This window comes from Rattus rattus, chromosome 7, assembly GCF_011064425.1.
Source record: "Rattus rattus isolate New Zealand chromosome 7, Rrattus_CSIRO_v1, whole genome shotgun sequence".
NCBI lineage: Eukaryota > Metazoa > Chordata > Mammalia > Rodentia > Muridae > Rattus > Rattus rattus.
In genome coordinates, this window is record NC_046160.1 from 93,391,255 (window position 1) to 93,409,806 (window position 18,552).

Below are 18,552 nucleotides of genomic sequence, written 5' to 3' on the forward strand. Positions count from 1 at the left end.
ACACACACACACACACACACACACACACTGTCCTTCACTGTTTTGTTTTGAGATAGGGTTTCATACTGTAGTCCAGGCTGGCCCTGAACTCATGGCATTACTCTTGCCTCTGTTGGGATGCATGGGTTAAATTACCATACTCAGCTCCTAAGTGTAGTTTTGAACACAGATGATGAATCAAATATAAAAGAATAATGGGAGTTCATAGGAATTCACTTATAACTACATAGTTAAAGGAACTCATAAGCCTTCCTTTAAGGCTGTATTTTGGGCTAGTAATAAGCTTAAGAGGGAAAAGATAACAAGAGTCATTTGTTTCTCTGGTCTTTATGTGCTAATCCAGGATTAAAACACAACAGTTAAAGTGAGAGAAAGAACGTGGTATTATTTTGGCTCCTATGGCACTAGTTAATAATAGCACTGCTAAGAACTTGATTTAAGGTCTAGGATGTGGTTCTTGTGAGGCAAGAAGGGGTCACACTGTAAGCATACAGAACAGCAGCAAGGAGTGAGAGGAGTCCTGTGCAGGGTGCAGAACTTCTCTATCTTTATCACAGTGGGGCTCGTATCAACCCCCGAATGGATAAAACTGCACAGTTACAAGGAGAGAGCAAATACAGATTTCAAAATGGTGAAAATCAAGTAAGTTTTTTTTTTTAAACCGTAGTTAATAGTAATTTACTAAGGTCAATTTCCTGGTTCTGCTGTTTTTAGTACATCTGAATGAGATGTCACAACTGGAGAAGTTGGAAAAAGAGTTACACTGAACTCTATTATATTTCAAGTTTTTGTGGGTCTATGATTATTTCAAGAGAAAACGTTTTGAGTTAATGCACTTTCAATTCTTTGTGAGAGCACCAACATCATCGATCTTAGAAGCAAGAGGACTGAACAGGATTCATCTTTTGGAGACAAAATGCAGTTAAACCATCTTATATGGATAACAAACAAGAAGTGATTTCCACGTCCTTTTGGTGGTTCAGGTGCAGAGCGTAATTCAAGGCCATCGAAACACATTAAATGGAAAACACATTACACAGATAAAACACTAGAATATTGAAATGTGCTCCACTTCTGCATACTTTATTGGGGGCATAGAGACCAGAGTACAAATACTGAACCACTATCTTCCTCGCTGAGATCCTGGTAAGATCGGGGATGGCTTACCTTAGCAGAATGGGACACTGCACCAGTGCCTGTAGTATGTCCTCCACCTGTTGGGGGATCTCTCCTTGCCCCCTTTGTAGTTGAGGTACACATGCTTGTGCCAACTCCCAGTCTCCCCTCCGCAGGCACTCACAGAAAAATTCAAAAAGCTGCTTCTCTGTAGTGGTTTCCTCTTTTCCAAATGGGTAACTCATTTTCCCAGCACAGAGTGCAGGTAGATAGAAAATAGAGGCGTTACACGAAATACATTCTCAATTTTCTCATGCGTGGAGTACCTTCTAGAAACACCACACGAGCTGAGAAGAAACGAAACTTTAGATAAACCACCAGATTGGTCCGAAAGGAAACTGCAGAACTTTCTTTGCTAATGATTGTTTTGTGTTTAATCTGACCTGTTACTATCTCTTTTTGAGAACCGTCTCTTTCTCTAAGGGATGGTCCCACTTCCTAACGCAGACTCCACATACAATAATTTTAATATCTGTGTTAGCCTGAGGCGCAGACACATAAATTTACTTCCGCATTCCTCCCTGAACATTTTGTCAGTCAGACTACCAAATCTCTAGGTGGGTGGATGCCTCGGTAAGGATCCCTTGTTAGAGCCTTCTGTTAAGGCAGAGAGCTAAAGATCGGGAAATCAATCTGGGACTGAACTGTAGAGCCAGGAGGCTGGGGGACAGGATGCTCCCCCTAGCGGGGTCGTGGACAGAACCCTCACAGTCTTCCCAGCGCCTAACACTCACCTGCTCCGGGAGTCGATTGCATTTTCGCGTCCAGAGCAGCCATGTTTGATCCCAGTCAGGTGACAGGTTCCATTGCCAAGAGTGGTGGAAGGAGCGGCGATGACGAAGGAGAGCTCCACTCTTATTGGCTCAGGAGAAGGAAGATGCAAATCAAGTGCCATGTTTGTTTGAGTCACGTGATACCACCTGATTGCTAGGGTGAAGCTAAGGAAGAATTAGATCCGCTAGCTACAGGGCTGAGGACCCTCCCTAATTATGATTTCTCTCCTCGCAACACCTTCAGTCATTTATTTCAGGGGAACTGGGGCCAGGAATATCTGTGTTCCACACCCCCGACTCACCACTGTCTTTGTTTGTTTTTTGATGTCAACATTTTCTCAGTACTAATCCGTGACAGATGCTGGGTTTAGCCACAGGAGTCCTGGATTTTCCTGCATCATTATTCTATCTAATATAAACATATATTATATATTTATAAATATATAACATGTATAAACATATATTATATGATTATATATCCATCAGAAGACTGAGGTCGGTACAGAGGAGTTGGACCGAAAACAAAGCAAAGAAAGGCTTTTCACAAATCATGTAATCTAACCAGTTCTTAAGTTTATTAGTTTTTCTTATTGCAGCTGCTTTAATACTAAACCTACTTGACTTCCTTTATTTTTTCAACTAAACTCAGTATTTTTCTTCTCAATGCATATTTTAGTTTGGGACGCTTTAGTTAGTATTTCCCGGACATTTTCATCATCCAAGTGTGTTGAAAAGTGCTAAGGAAAAACAAAGCTCTCATCACAAAACGGGAATAGGCAGATTGCCCACTCTTTCTCCAACCCCACAAAAGACCCTTTTTTGGTCCGGGAAATAACTTTAAAATGCGATTCACTGAGGAAAAGAGTTTCCAGTAAAGGTTTTCCTTGTTTCACATTCGTCTTGAAAGGTTCCGCCCCACCATTTAGACAATCACTGCAAAGGAGAAATTTAATTGGATTAGCTTCGAGACTGAACTACAATTCCCAAAATACAGCGGGGCTGACCCGAGATTTTTTTCCTGCTTCTGATTGGATAAGTCGTCAGAGTATCAACCAACCAGCGGTCCAGATATTGCGGCTCGCACTTTCGCGGGTAATTGTGTGAGGGTGGGGGAACTTTGAAAGTTCTACGCTGCTGACCTGGTACTGGAGTTTTCTGACGGGGGCAGTTGTGGGGAAGAGGGGGTGTACTCATTATCTTGTGCTCCCTCTCGGAGCCTGTGGATATTGATACCGGAGTCGCGGAGAGTCTTGCGTGTTAGGCACGTACTCTGCTTGTAACGGGGCTTGTCCTTGGAACCCGGACCGGGTCAGGTGGCTTCCGACTTCCTCTAGGGAGGCGAGTGATGCTTGGAAAGTGCACTGTTCTAGTAGGGCGTTCTGCGTCAGGTTTTCTAACTCTTGATGCCTCTCCTTTCGCTTCTGGGCAAATTAGGGATCCCGGCAAGTTTAGAAGCTGTCAAACTTGTGATGTTGAGAGCGCGGAATCTGGAGTCAGTTCTCTGGATTCGAATGCTGGCTCTAACCCATGGCTAGTTCGTGTGTTTACTAAAAACATTCAAAGCATTTAAAACTAGTGACTGGAGCATAGCAAGGGCCCGATAAAAATTAACCCACAAAACAGCTGGCTTTTGTTGCTTCTCTATTTTTATTGAACACCTAATAGAAGCTCAGTCTGTGATGCTGTCTCCTCTGTCTCCAAGACCCACATACGCGCTCACGCACACATCAAAAAGGGATACACTATAATAACGCACAGATCAGATTAATGAAGAAATAAGTGCAAAGTGTGGAAACAGCACTGGAGAGGAAGTGACTGATTGGCGAAGAGTGTGTGAGGACATATATGTGCTTAAGTAACCTAATCTAAGGTTGTGGATGGTCACGTTAGAAGAATCACGTCTATGATGATTGCCTACCTTGAGCATTATACACCAGCTTTGTAGGAGAAGTTAGAATCACCCTTGTTTTACATATGAGCACAACTTTGCCAGGAAGACAAATCTGATCGTGCCTTGCAATCTTATATTTGCGTGAGAGCTAAAAGTAAGGGATCAAGTTGAAAAAAAAATGTGACCATAAAAGTTTGGAAGTTGTCATATGATGGTCCCAGGAAGCATTTTAAGCAATGAAACTGATTTTTAAGGGAACTGCTTCTAGTGGGACTGTGACATGCAGCCTAATTTTTTTCAAGCCAATTGGAGACTTCTTTCTGTCTGCTTCAGTAGCACGTGTGCATAGCAATTACAATGCTTGCTGCATAGCTGTAGTTACTGGAGTATATGTCTCTTCATTCTTCAATTGTTTGTATGCAAAAGGAGGGAGCGTAGCATGTGCTTAAGACATATTGGCGAAAGAAGCAAATGGATGGAGAATATTATATTTGGAGAGTTTATATTATATTTGGGAGAGTAGGGAAGTAACTTGAAGCTGTGAGCAGAAGTGAGGGCAAGTGAGGAGAGTGGTACTATTAAAGCAGTGGTCACTGCTAGGGTCTTTGTAATTTGGAGTTGTAGGTGTTTTTTTTTGTTGTTGTTTTTGTTGTTTGAGGGCCTGAACTTAATCGTTAAACAATGTTATTGCCTAGAACTACCTCATCTGAAAAGCAGTAGGAAACAGAATAGCATATAAAGGTTGGTAAACTTTCTCTTAAGGAAACAAATCATCCTTACAAAGTTCCAATCGAAGGAAATAAAGGGAATGTATTTTGGTTTTGTGAGGAGAGAGGAGAGTAGAAGATGGGGGATGAAGAGAGAGAGGAGGGGTATTTAAGGTAATTCAGATAATTCAGGTGTTAAGTAGACGCGGGCTATAGTGTTGGTAGTAGGAATCTTAATTCTTGTATATAGTTTTGTTCTTTTGTGCATAGTTATTGGTTATTATTACTTTATCCATGGAATACTGAGTTCCTATCATTTCTGGGGCATGCTTTGCCATTTCAGTGAGGTACACAGCCTCTTCTCTGCATTCATTACCACAGAGATCACAACAAATACTGAAGACAAACGCTTCATCAGCCTCATTTGGCTATCTAAGCTATAAGGAGAATTTAATTCTATATGGGATAGTAAACAGCTAGTATAATAATGAATTTTATTGATAACAGTTGATTGAGATTTGTTCTGATTCTAGAAAAAGCGAGGGTGAAATAAGATTTGTGGTCCTACAGTAATAATGAGTAAGAGGATAGGTCTCAGAGGCGAACTGCCTGATGAAACTCTAAACCTGCTACTCTTTATTTATTTTATGATGACAGTGGGATAGCTGGCATTTGCACAATAGGTTTCTAATAGGTAAAAAAAGGCATTTCTTCTTTAATTATACTCTGTCAGGAATATTAAATAGAAAGTTTTGGAGCATGGTTGATATTTAGCAGATGTCTCTTCATTCTTGTTACAGTTCAGGAAAGCGTTGCCACTGGAAATGCATCTTGAAGATTACCTTACCAAATGAAATTTGCTAATAACACTCAGTATCTCAAGATGTGATAAGTGATGGCTAGTCGTGGTAATCAGTTTGATACTTGACACTCGGGAGAAGAGGGAATCTCACTGAGCAACTGTCTCCATCAGATGGGCCTGTGTGTGTATCTGTGGGGACATCTTGATCGCTAATAATTGATGGAAGAGCTCTTGGCTCACTGTCAGTGGTCCTTTCCGTGAGCCAGAGTGCCTGGCGAGCAAGCAGGGGAAGCAAACAGCAAGCAGTCCTTTGTGATCTCAGCCTCCATTTCTGCCTCAAGCTCTTGCCTTCAGTTCCTGCCTTGACTTTCCTTGACAGTGGAATGTAATCTGTAAGCCAGACAAACCCTTTCTTCCCAACTTGCTTTTGGTCAGTGTTCTATCACAGCAACAAAAGGAAAACTAGACTACTGTGTAAATGTGAAATGCTGTTAAAGTCACGTGACCTCAAAGGGTTGCATGGCATGTGTTTTTGAGGGTGCCTTCTTTCTCCGTGTCCATGGTTGATAAGAAAGTGTCTTTCCTACTTTTTCATTAGCACTTTTCCATGTTTTGTTTCACACATAGAGAAGTTTGAAGCACTTTATTTTATAGGGAGTTTCGTATAGTCTGTTCACTGCCATTTTTTTTTTTTTTTATGTTTTTCAAGATTCTTTGGGAAACCTGAAAATATGAGCAGCAAGAAACTGAGGAGAGCGGGTTTGTCGCAAGAGCTGTGTGACCGTTTATGCAGATATCAGATCGTTAACTGTCAGGTAACATTTATGTGCGTTTAGTTAAGTTTTATGTACAGATTAACTCTAAGTATAATTGATAACTGTTAAACTTGGGTTATAAAGATTTAGCGTTGTAGGGACTGGGGCCATGATGGCGTCGGTAAAGTCCTTGCCACGTAAGCACGAGGACTTGAGCTTGGGTACCAGCATTGTCATGAAAAGCCAGCACTGGCAGTGTACACCTGAACTCCTAGCTCCAGGGAAATAGTGACTAGAGGACTTTCCAGGTAGCTAAATTGGGACCACCAAGTTTGCCTCGGAGGTCAGACCGTAGAGATCGTTTGAAGGAGCCACCCAATATTGACTCCTCACCTCCATAGACAGAAAAGAAAAGCTTAGATGTACAAAAGTAAGCTAAACAGGGTGCTTCCCATACATGGTTTAGGTTGCATTTCAGCTGGAATTTTATTTACTTAAGTCCAATGTTTGTATTTTAGGGGATGCCATAACATAAGGAAGAATTCCTCTTCCATGTTTGGGCGGGGGAGGCGGGGGGGGGAGTTCCTGAGAAGTTTAATCCATTTACAAATTAGTTTCACTGTTACTTGAGAAATGTGACTTAACTGAGATTTCAGCGTGGATGCATGAGATTAACAATCCGTGTTATTATTATGATTTACTAACTCTGAGGTTGAACCGCAGGCTTAGGTGCTCTGCGACTGAGTTATCCTCCAGCCCCACAGTATGTCTATAGTTCTTCATAAATGTATACAGCAGGAGTTTTTTTTTCTTTCCTTTCACTTTGTTTATTTTTTTTCCCTCACATGTTACATCTTGTAGTAATGAAGAAAGCCCCTCTTAAGAGGGTAAATAGGGCTAAAGTTTTATTTTAGAATTTCTGTCTTTGGGGTTGGGGATTTAGCTCAGTGGTAGAGCACTTGCCTAGGAAGCGCAAGGCCCTGGGTTCGGTCCCCAGCTCCGAAAAAAAGAACCAAAAAAAAAAAATAAATAAATAGAATTTCTGTCTTTAGTAAACATATTTTTCACGACATATAATTTTTGGGGGATTGATCATTTTAAGAATATTTTAATTTCTTCTGTTAATACATTTAATAATGTTTATATTTTAAGTGGTTTTAAGAGTATGAATTATTTACTCAGTTGTCAAATACTTTTATTTTTTGAGCTAACTTTTAGCTTAGAAACCAAACACTGTTTATTTTTTGATTATATTTGAGCCAGGATTTCTCTTTGTAGCTCTGACTGTCCTGGAATGGGCTCTGTAGACCAGGCTGGATTTGAACTCAGAGATCCACCTGCCTCTGTCTCCTGAGTGCTGGGAATAATGGTGTGCACCACCACCACCCAGCCTCAAATACTTTTTGATCTGTTCTTTCTGGGCATACATTTGGACCTAAATTCAAGTGCAATATTCATTAAAAACTTGGACTGGGGTGCTGTTCCTGATGTTGCTTGGGGCATCTCCCAAGACACTGGGAGATGCCGTCTGGAGACTGTGTAATAGAGTAGGAATAAGGAGCACATAAGCATGAAGAAGCTCAGTGGTAGGATGTAAAAGATGCATACACATATCTGCAATAAATTTAATTTCTCCCTAGAGATGAATAGTGACAACCGAAAGTTTTCTGGTTTATTTCTGCTTTTCTTTTAAATCAAAAAAGCCCACGATGAAAATTTCTTTTTAATTCTTGTACCTTTGTTACACATGCATGTTAAACTATTTCTCTTTACTTTTTTTCCTTTTTAGGACTTTTTAAATCTCTCCCCACTAGAACTGATGAAAGTCACTGGCCTGAGTTATAGAGGTGTCCACGAGCTTCTGCATACAGTGAGCAAGGCCTGTGCCCCACAGATGCAAACGGTTCGTGTAACTTAACAATAAGGGTGTTATTTACTTTGGGGGGCAGGATTGCTTCCTCAAGACAGCAATGCTTTACCTAAAATGCGAAGGATGAATAGGGGAGATAGGCAAACACATTGGGAAGAGCTAGAGCTGGGGCAAGGAAGTGTCTAGCATTGGGATGTCAAATGCAAAGACTCTGTGAGAAGGGTGCCTGTTCTTCAAATAGCGTAGGCTGTGCCAGGGGACACAGTGGAGAGGAGAGTTGTAAAGAAGCAGCCAGGGAGAGAAGCTGGAAGCAGCATGGGGTCCTGTAAGCTGCGCTAAGGATTTCGGACATTATTCCAAAAGTAGAAAATCATAAAAAGATACAAGCGGTGTATTTGAAGAGGATAGGTCTTGAATGCACACTGACAATGTTCGAAAAGTATTTGTTGCTGTGTTTGGACAAATGGAGTCCATATCAGTGTGGTGGTGCAGCAGAGGCTGGAGTTCTGATTACTATGAAGGCAGTCTGGGAAGTCTAGGAAGTAGGCTTAGTCTCACGGCTAAGATACTCCATATGAAAGAGTAAAACCTAAAAGAAAGAAAAGAGAGACAAAGAGACACTCCTTGGCCCCTTCCGGCTCATTCTTCCGCTACAACACCACCTTACCTCTTTCTGGTTGCCACCAGTCATGAGCTGTCTTCGTGCCATGCAGACTCTTTGTATGTCCGGTTGTCTAATGGCAAACAGTGAGACGTTGGGTGAGATATGTCAGGTGCCTCTGTAGGTCACAAAGGACCCACAATTTGAACTGTTGTCTTGTGCTCGAAGGAACCTTCCAGGATGACGACTTAGTACAGGGAGGTAATTTGGTACAGGAGCTTCGCTCTGCTCATGGCTGCCATGACCGTAGCTGAGGAATCCGGAGGCCCCTTGAAGTCCTTGTCACATATATTTCAGCACCTATCAATTCCGGATGATTATGGAGCCACTGGACCTAGTTCTCACCAGGCGAAGCTCCTACTTTCCTCAGACCGCCTTTCTCAGTTGCCAGTTTGGGCAGCGTGAGCTCACCGTTCACTCTTGTGTTCTGTTGTGTGTTGAGAGTGTGCTTAAGTTCACTTGCTTTCAGATCGTGATTTGAAAATTAAAAAGAGAAAGAATTTGTCATGGTAAAACCCTGCAAACTTGCCGTGCAGCATCTATGAGTACTCTCTTTTCATCTCCACTTCTGGTAAGCTCCCCACGCTGTCAGTATTGCCCTTCGGAATGGTTGGAATAGCTTCCTGACATGCGCCTTACTTCCCAGTACTATCTCTTCAGGCTTGTCTTCTAAGCCAGTGCTTCTCAACCTTCCTAACGCTACGACCCTTGAATACAGTTCCTCATGTTGTGGTGACCCCCCAGCCACAAAATTAGTTTCATTACTACATTATAATAATTATTATTATACATATATAATAATCATTATAGTAATTTTGCTACTGTTATGAGTCATGATGTAAATATCTGTGTTTTCTGATGGTCTTTTGGGGGTTGTTCTCAACACAGGTTGAGAACTACTATTCTAGGCCAACTTTAGCCTCTTCTCAAAATAATAATTTGTGGTGTTGGGAACATGACGCAGCAGTTAAGGGCGCTGGGTCCTCTGGAAGAAGACCCAGGTTCAATTCCTAGCACCCAAATGGTGGCTCATACCATAACTACAGCTCCAGGGTATCCAGTGTCTCCTCTGGCCTCTTCAATCAGCAGGCATGCCTGTGGTGCACACACATACATGAAGGCACAGCACGCATATACATAAAACAAAAGTGTGATAATCTGCTGTATTTACCACAAATGGGTGGATTTGAGGAGGAGAAAGTTGTCTCACAGCCAGGCTCAGACACGGCTGCACCCTCTGCAGAGCATCTAGGGACAAATCCCTTCCTAGCCTCTTCCAGTTGCTGGAGAAGGTTGGCATTCTCTGGCTTGTGGCCATTCCCCTTCTCTGTTCTATCTTCCTGTCACATTTTCCTTCAGTGAAACTGCTTTTGCCTCTGTCTTAGATGTATACTTTGGTTAGCATTTGTGGTCCACACATAATCCAGGATTATCTCCTCATCCAAAGGTCTTTACGTTAGTCGCATCTGCAGACCCCCTCTTCACGTATTGTCACATTCACACGGGCTCCAGGGATTTAGTGTGGGTATCTTTTAGGGGCCATTTCTCACTCCTCTCTAGCCTCTTTCAAGCTGTGCTTCAGGAATCACCCTGAGTTTGAAACAATCACATCATCATTCTACCTCTGTCCTGGAGGTGAGGCCCCTGCTTGCTTTTCCGGCCTTGTCACTGCCACACTGCTGTCTTTCAGCCATCCTGAGTGAGCTATTGACTTGTTTATTGTTTGCAGTTTCTCTTAGCCTCCCACTTTCCACTCTTTCTGTGCACATCCTTGCCTCTTTGACAGGAATGTCTGCCTTCCTTTTGCTTCTCTAACAGTGGATTTAGAGTTTTGTACAGACATCTGGCTCTTCAGTGAAACCCTCTAGACCACCAGGTCTGGGTCAGGTGTAGTCTGTAAATCCCCATTCCTTGTTAACATTGTAGCTGTTTGGTGTTCTAATCCCACAGTCACTGGCACTGGGTAAATACTCGCTGATCAAATGAATAACAGAGGAAAGAAGGGTGGCTTGTGGTTACAGATTTGGTTTGTGGTTTTGATTGATTAGCAACTGAAAGAGATGTGATGCTTTTCTCGTACAGGCTTACGAGTTAAAGACACGAAGGTCTGCACATCTCTCACCAGCGTTCCTATCTACTACCCTTTGTGCTTTGGATGAAGCACTGCATGGTGGTGTGCCTTGTGGATCTCTCACAGAGGTAAAGGAAACCCATGCCTTCTTCTATAAGTATCAGAGCTAGGAGAAATGTTTAATTAAAGAAAAGCATAAATTACCTCATGAAAACTACTGTGGATTAAGTCTTTACTTTGCTGGCGTAGTCCTGCCAGGATCACTGTAATTGCTTTAAAAATGGAGGTATTGAGTAAGTCCTTGCTGGCTGACTAGATCTGACTGGGCTTCTGTTTCTTTGAATTGCTTTAGAGAATGATGAGTATTAGGTCTTAGGAGGTGGCTGAGGGCAGAGTCATTATGTTGTCCCACAGTCATGAGGTGCTGAGTCTGGATCTCCAGCACCCATCAGAGTTATGAGGAACTGAGTCTGGATCTCCAGCACCCATCACAGTTATGAGGAGCTGAATCTGGATCTCCAGCACCCATCACAGTCTTGAGCTGAGTCTGGATCTCCAGCTCCCATCACAGTTATGAGGTGCTGAGTCTGGATCTCCAGCACCCATCACAGTCATGAGGCGCTGAGTCTGGATCTCCAGCACCTGTGTAAAAGCCAGGTGCAGTGGTGAATGTAAGGCCAGTGTGGTGGAAAGGAGCTGATTCTGGGTCAGAGCATAAGATCACAGAAGTAGAGAATAGCGTTAAGTGTTGATCTCAAGTCCCACCCTGTGCACACACACTCACACATGCATGAATACATACACATACACATACCACATGCAATGGTGAATATTATGAAAGAGTATTAGGAAACAATTGAGTGAATTAAAGAAAGGATCTCTACTTTGGAGATTTCTAGTGTGAATCGATTCTGATAATATTTGAGCAAGTAATATATTAAACGACAGCGAGTTAGTTTTGTTTCCTGCTATTGATAACATTTGATCTAGGAAGCGATACTTCCTGTATTATTGATGCTGTATTATTGTATGTGGTTGTATAGTGAGCTATCCTCAAGCTAAGTGGCTTAAAGCAACAGTAAATGTTGACTTCTCAGTGCCTTTGGGGGTGTCTGAGCTTAGCCATGTTGGCAATGCCTGTAGTCAGCCACAGGTCAAGACCCCTAGAGATGCTGACCCCTCAGAGGCTCACTCACACAGCTGGCAGGCGGGTGCTGTTTTTGATGTTTCTTCCCCAAGTGGGGTCCTCCCAGTCTGCCTGTGTCGTCTCATGATGTTCTCATTCTCTCAGTGGAAGTGTTGGTGTCCTTGGTGATTACAGCACTGCTTATGACAGGTTCTCTTCAGGAAAATTAGGCTGTGCCTTTTGAATGAAGTTTCTAGAAGTCAAAGGCCCTTCAAGAGCACTATGGTTCTTCTCTTTGAAAGCTGCATTGGTGTGTATGGGTGTGGAGTCTGTAAGAACTTTTTGCCAGGAAAGTTGAGAAGCAAAATTCTGAGAGCAGACATGTTGTATGTTAGTGAGTGAGTGTGTGTGTGTGTGTATGCTGAGCTATATCACCCGCAGTTTCTTATAGTTTTTATAATCATAATTTAAATTAATTTTTTCTTAAAGCTAGGAATCCTGTGTTAGGGGCTATTTTATTTCCTATATTCCTAGAGAGATTTAAAGATGGCTAATAGATGCCTCTTAAATAAATAGTTGATGAATGGATAAGCTAATTGAAGGCCTGTTGTTGTCTTGTATTGCCACCAGATGGTGCCAGAATTACACTTTACATAACCATTTTTGAGATGAGCCTGGACCAGGTCAATTAAGGCTTGTAATGTTGATGGAGCTGTAAATTTACACACACACACACACACACACACACACACACACACACACACATACACGCACACAGAGAATCTAAAGAAGAATAACTAATGCTTTGGGTTTTATGGTGATTTCCCCCACCAATTCTTCAACCTTGTCACTTTGCCAGTTCTGTTTGAATTCAGGTGGAGGGTAGAAGCCTTTGAGGGTTTTGCTGTGATCCTGCCTGAGCAGCTTATAATGCTGACTAGTAATGAGTTCTTTGCGTTCTGCCCTCGCCGAGGTCATTTCTAAAATTTTTTGAGGGGATTCCTCATGTGTGCCGGGAAGACTTTAGCTTAGCGGCATCTTGAATTTTTACCATTCTCTGTAGTTTCCTTCTACTTTAAAGTTACGTAAGAGGCACACGGTTTTTGTTTCACTTATTTTTGAACTTTAAAAATCATACATTTGTGATGTAGTCTTATCTCATGTTTCCTTTATGCAGCAAGAACATACTTTTTCTGCTGTATTCTCTATCCTTTTGAAAACATGTCACAGTTTACCCCTTTTGCTATCAGTGGACATTTGGGATGTTTCCCACTTGCTACTAATGTGAGTAAGTCTTGTGGATATTTTTCTACATGGCTGCTGGATAGCACATGTGAGTTTTTCTCTGGGGCAGGAAATTGGAGAACCATTGCCCAGCAGTTAAATTCAGCTCACTGCCTGTTTGTGTGAATAAAGTTTTATGGCCAAGCTCATTTGTTTACATTTTGTGTGTGGTTGTCTTGTGACACAGGGGCAGAGTTTAATGAGCTGTGACAGAGACCATATGATATGCAAAGCCTGAAGAATTTTCTGTGTGGCCACTGCTTCCAGCATCTGCCCTGGAGTGGTTTGGTGGTTGTAGGGTATGCACGGGGTAACCTCGCACAGCCAGGACAATTGTCCCCCAGTGTGCTGTGATGATTCACAGCCATGCACAGAATTCTCCCCGACTCATATCTTCTTACCTTGGTATAATTAGACCTTGTCTGTCATTAGGGTCTTAGTTTTATTTTTTCTAAGTACTGTGAATCTTATATGTCGCTTGGATACTTTAAAAACAGCCTTATTTAGACATAATTTAAATGACCTGGAACGCAAGCATTGTAAGTAAATGTGACTTAAGCTTGTAGCTGTGTGGTCACCACTGCAGTTACATTAGTTATAAAGGCTTCTTTGTTCCACTTGTGGCGAATCCTCACTCCCATCCTGAGCCCAGGCATCTGATCCATTTTCATCCCCTATAAATTTGCTTATTGTAAGCACTTCACATAATGAACTCAAGCGATTTATAGTCATTTCTGTTCAGTTTCATTCACATGGCATTTTTAAGGTAACCAAAGGTTTAAGCATATATTAGGAATTTTTCTTTTTAATGATTAATATTCCACAGAACAGATATGGCATATTTTTTAACCATTCATCAGTTGATAGGTATTGGATAGTTTCCAGTTTTTCAACCCTTGTAAATAATGTAACACTTATAGATCTATTTGTGTGAAGTAGGCTTTTGTTACTTTTTGGTAAATGTTCACCTAGGAGTGATCGGAGAGACTGGATCATGTAATATACATGGCTCTTTAGGAATCTGCTAGACTGATTTTCAAAGTGACTGTAACATTCTGCATCCTCTCTGGAATGCATGTTTTTTGTTTGTTTGTTTTTCAATACACTGTCACCAACACTTAGCACTGCTTGTTTGTTTTCTTTTTCATGGTAGGTTTTGAGCCTAGGCCTTCATTCATGCTAAATACAGTCTACCACACATCCCTGGCAGTTTACACCAATGCCTCTTTGTGTTTTATTTTAGCTCCTCTCATGAACATGTGGGTTATTTCTTTGTGGTTTTGTTTTATATTTCTCTAGTGTATCTGTCTTTCTGTCTGTCTCTTTCATTGCAGGGTCTGGTTGTATAGCTCAGGCTGCCTTTGAACTTGTGACCCTCTTGCTTCAGTTTTCTAAGTTCTGTGATTATAGCTTCTTTATTTTCTAAGAATTATCTTTTGTTTTTTAAATTTATTTTTATTTTATGCGTATGAGTATTTGCCTGCATACATGTATGTGTGTAGGTATATAATATCTATGCCTGCAGAGGCCAGAGGAGGGAGTTTGATTCACTGGAACTAGAGTTACAGATAGTTGTGAGCTACCATGTAGGTTCTGGGAACTGAATGCAGATCCTCTGCAATGCTCTTAACTGTCCAGCCATCTCTACAGCTTTTACTTTTAATTGAATTGTTAATATAGCTAATTAAAATTATATTGGGACCAGTGAGATGGCTCAGTGGGCAGAGGAGATTGTCATTCCAAGCCTGGTGTTCCAAGTGTGATCTCAGGAACTTGCACAGAGATAGCTGGAGTGATCCACACGTGTGTGATGGCACACACGTCCTTCTACATTGGGCACAGACATAGTAACAACACATAAATTAATTAAAATAATTACTATAGTGAGTAACACCCTTTGTGGTTTTAAAAGGATCACCTTTTTATATTTCAGCCTTAAAAATGATGGTGAGGGCTGGAGAGATGGCGCAGTGGTTAAAAGCACTGGCTTGCTCAAAGGTCCTGAGTTCAAATCCCAGCAACCACTTTGTGGCTCACAACCATCTATAATGAGATCTGAAGCCCTCTTCTGGTGTGTCTGAAGATAGAGACAGTGTACTTGTATATAATAAATAAATAAATCTTTAAAAAAATGATGGTGAGTCTTATATTTTTGGTTGTGAGCCTACCCTTTAATGACTGAGCCATCTCTCCAGGCCTGATGGTGAGTCTTATTGAATCAAGTGACAGAAATTAGCAATAGGAGCAATGTTAGGTCACTGAAGCCATTAATTATATTATGATTATGTAAGAATATCTTTATTAGGAAATAAATACTAAAATATTTAAATGACTTTGATATATACAATTAATTCAGATAGTGGAAAGAAACATGCACCTCACACATACATATGTGGACATGGGAGAGGGCAAGAAACAAGAAATAAATAGTCAAAAAGTTAATAGTGAGTTGATGAATTTAAATGGTATGATATTCCGTTCTTCCTCTTACAATTTCCCTATAAGTTTAAAATAATCTCCAGATAGAAAGAGAAAGAAAATCATCCAATCCATAATATTGACTGTAGGTATTAGGATTTATCCTTGGTCAGAATCAGGGACATTTTCTTCTTTCCCTAGGTACAGTATTGGTTTGGCACGGCTTTACCAGGTGCCTCTTTTGCTGGATTGAAATGAGCATTTTCTGTTTTGATATAATATGAAGTGAGTAACAGTTATAGCTCTTCTAACAGTAAGTCACCATTGTCCTTTGGTACAAGCTCAGCTTGATCAGGATTGACCATTTTGTTTTTCATCTCTTGGATTCAGTTTTCTGAAATTCTGATTTCTGTGTTAGTATTCATGGTGGATCTTGGGATATAAGTTTCCTTTCTGCGTGTCTGTGTGCTTTAGAATCTATAGTCGTTTGATATACTGGACTGTGAAATATTGCCTTCTTTTTACATTGCATGACAGCATTCACATGGTTAAGATTGTTTGTGTTTCAGAGTTTTGCCTCAAGGATTGTCTGGTATTGTTATTTTCCTCTGTGGTAAGATTAAAGGGAAAAAAGGGATTCAGTTCCTTTGATGATCATATGACTACTTAGTTTCTATTTCTCTCTAAGTAGTTGTGGCAAATGATACTTTTAGGAGAGAAGGAAAAGGAGAGGGAGAGGGAGAGGGAGAGGGAGAGGGAGGAGAGAAGGAAAAGGACAGGGCTTCACTATGTCTGTGTCTTGGCTGTCTGTAGACTACACTGGCCTGGAACTCACAGAGATCCACCTGTCTCACTATCCTGAGTGCTGGTATCAAAGGCATATGCTACCACTCTTGGCCAATGTATTCTTTTTAAGTTTTCAAATTTATTATCATAAAATTACTAAATTTCCTTTGCTTTAAAAGTGATTTTATAAGTGGCTTTGTCTTTCTTCCCATTCTCAATTCTATTTATTTTGTCTTCTCTCTCACAGTTTAAGAAAGATATAGTCAGAGATCTGAATATTTTTAGTCTTCGGTGTTGTTGTTGTTGTTGTTCTTGATGGATTTCTAGTTTCATTGTCTTCTGCCAGGCCCGATATTCTTCCAAGCACAATGTTTTCATTCTCATCCAGGCTTAAATCTTAGGGTTTCTGCTATGATAACATATTTGCCTTATGAGTTTATTTGGAATTAAAAATTAAATTATTTAAGCAAAATTATTTAAAAATTTTAGTTAGATTATTGCCTTGATTGCATTTTAGTCAGAGAATTTGGCATGATGTTGAGGGTTCCCCAAAGTCCCTTGAGAAGAGGCTTCTCTCAATCACTGGGTCCTCCCAGGTGATTAGATTGTAGATATGTGTGATCATGATTGCTCACTGAGACCTTGAAGTCTAAAAGCACCCTCAGCTCTTATAACTGCTCATGTGTGCTCATGTGTGCTTGGACAGAGTAATTGTTCTCTCTAGTCACTGGTTGCTCTGTATATGACCAGTAAATTAAGTATGATATTTAAGTTATTTAAGAGGACTGAAGAGATAACCCAGCAACTAAGAGGATTGGCTGCTCTTCCTGAGGATTTGGATTCTATTCCCAGCACCCTCATGCCTCTCAACCATCTTGAACACCATTTCTTTGGGATCCAACACCCTCTTCTACCCTCCATGGGTACTGCACACACACATGGAGCTTAAACATGCATTCCGGTGAAACACCCATATACATAATAAATGACAAATAAATAATAAACTTTTAAAAATTTCTTAAAATCTTTATAGATCCCACCCAACTTGATATAATAGCTCTTCAGAGAGAGAGAGAGAGAGAGAGAGAGAGAGAGAGAGAGAGAGGTGTTTAATCCATTTCATTTCGAGGTAGACAAATTTTGTTTCTTTTTGATGTACATATTTGAGAATATTTCATTCTGTTAAACTAAACACATTCAGAATTGTCATGTGCTCCTGGAGAAATGAGCTACGAGCCTCTTCTATGTGGCACTTGTCACTGCTACAATTTTATCAGTCGTGTGATTACTTACTGTGTAATGTCTTCACTGCAGTGAGATTGAGTTATTTTTTTAATCTAATAATAGTATTAACACATATACAAAGTACTAATCCACATACTTCATAAACACCCATTGAGTGAAGGCATTTGGTTGTCCTTCTTTCCTTTCCTTCTTCCTTTGTTGCTATCTTTCCTTATGTATCCCTGGCTGGCTTGGAACTGGCTATGTGGATGGACCAGGCTGGCCTCGAATGCAGAGACGCCCACCTCTGCTTCCTGAGTGTTGGGATTAAAGGTGTGAGCCACCGTGTCCGGCTTCTTTATTAGCACTTGTCTAGTAATTGTTTGCTCTGCCGCTTCGGTTCATGATGCCTGTCCTATACACTCCCACTTGATCTTGGAATTAGCAAAGGTTTAGAGGTTTTTTTCTTTTTAAAAAAGATTTTATTTTTTATTACTTTAAAAGTGTGTGCAGGTGTGCGTGTTTGCACAGGTAGAAAGGTATGAACATATGAGTGCAGGTACCCTCAGAGGCTAGAGGTATTAGATTCAGAAGAGCTGGAATTATAGGAGGCTGTAGGCTGCTAGGAATTGAACTTGGGTCCTTTGCAAGAGCCTTATGTGCTCTTAACTGCTGAGCTCTTTCCAGCCCTGGTTTGGAAGTTTTTGATGTTATTACAATTCCAGAGTATAGTAGTTCATTTTTAATATTTATTTATATACATTTAATATTAATTTATGTAAATTTGTTTAAAAATCATAGAAATGGCACTTAAGAAATATTATTGAGGAACATTTAATGAGTCTTTTAGGAGCTTTTTTCCTTACACCTTTTAAAAGTTACATATTTTTAAATTTTATGTATCTTTAGACATCACTTAACAAATTACTCCAAAGCTTAATGGCTAAAACAGTGTTTATTTTCTCACACAGATTCTCTGGGTCAGGACTCTGAAAGCAGCTTAGTTGG

The 18,552-nt window shown here is 40.7% G+C and overlaps 2 protein-coding genes across 2 annotated transcripts in view; one reads left to right on the forward strand and one right to left on the reverse strand.

The window, feature by feature from the left end:
- Window positions 1–1,412, reverse strand: part of Zfyve26 (zinc finger FYVE-type containing 26) — a 61,693-nt gene extending 60,281 nt beyond the window's left edge. Inside the window, 1 exon segment of the mRNA XM_032908020.1 lies at window positions 1,168–1,412. Within this exon segment, the coding sequence (XP_032763911.1) occupies window positions 1,168–1,361 (194 nt within the window). The 5' untranslated portion in view covers window positions 1,362–1,412.
- Window positions 1,413–6,063: 4,651 nt separating this feature from the next.
- Window positions 6,064–18,552, forward strand: part of Rad51b (RAD51 paralog B) — a 510,767-nt gene continuing 498,278 nt past the window's right edge. Inside the window, exons 1-3 of the mRNA XM_032908021.1 lie at window positions 6,064–6,164; window positions 7,894–8,007; window positions 10,718–10,834. Of these exons, the coding sequence (XP_032763912.1) occupies window positions 6,081–6,164; window positions 7,894–8,007; window positions 10,718–10,834 (315 nt within the window). The 5' untranslated portion in view covers window positions 6,064–6,080. The remainder of the gene's footprint in view (window positions 6,165–7,893; window positions 8,008–10,717; window positions 10,835–18,552) is intronic.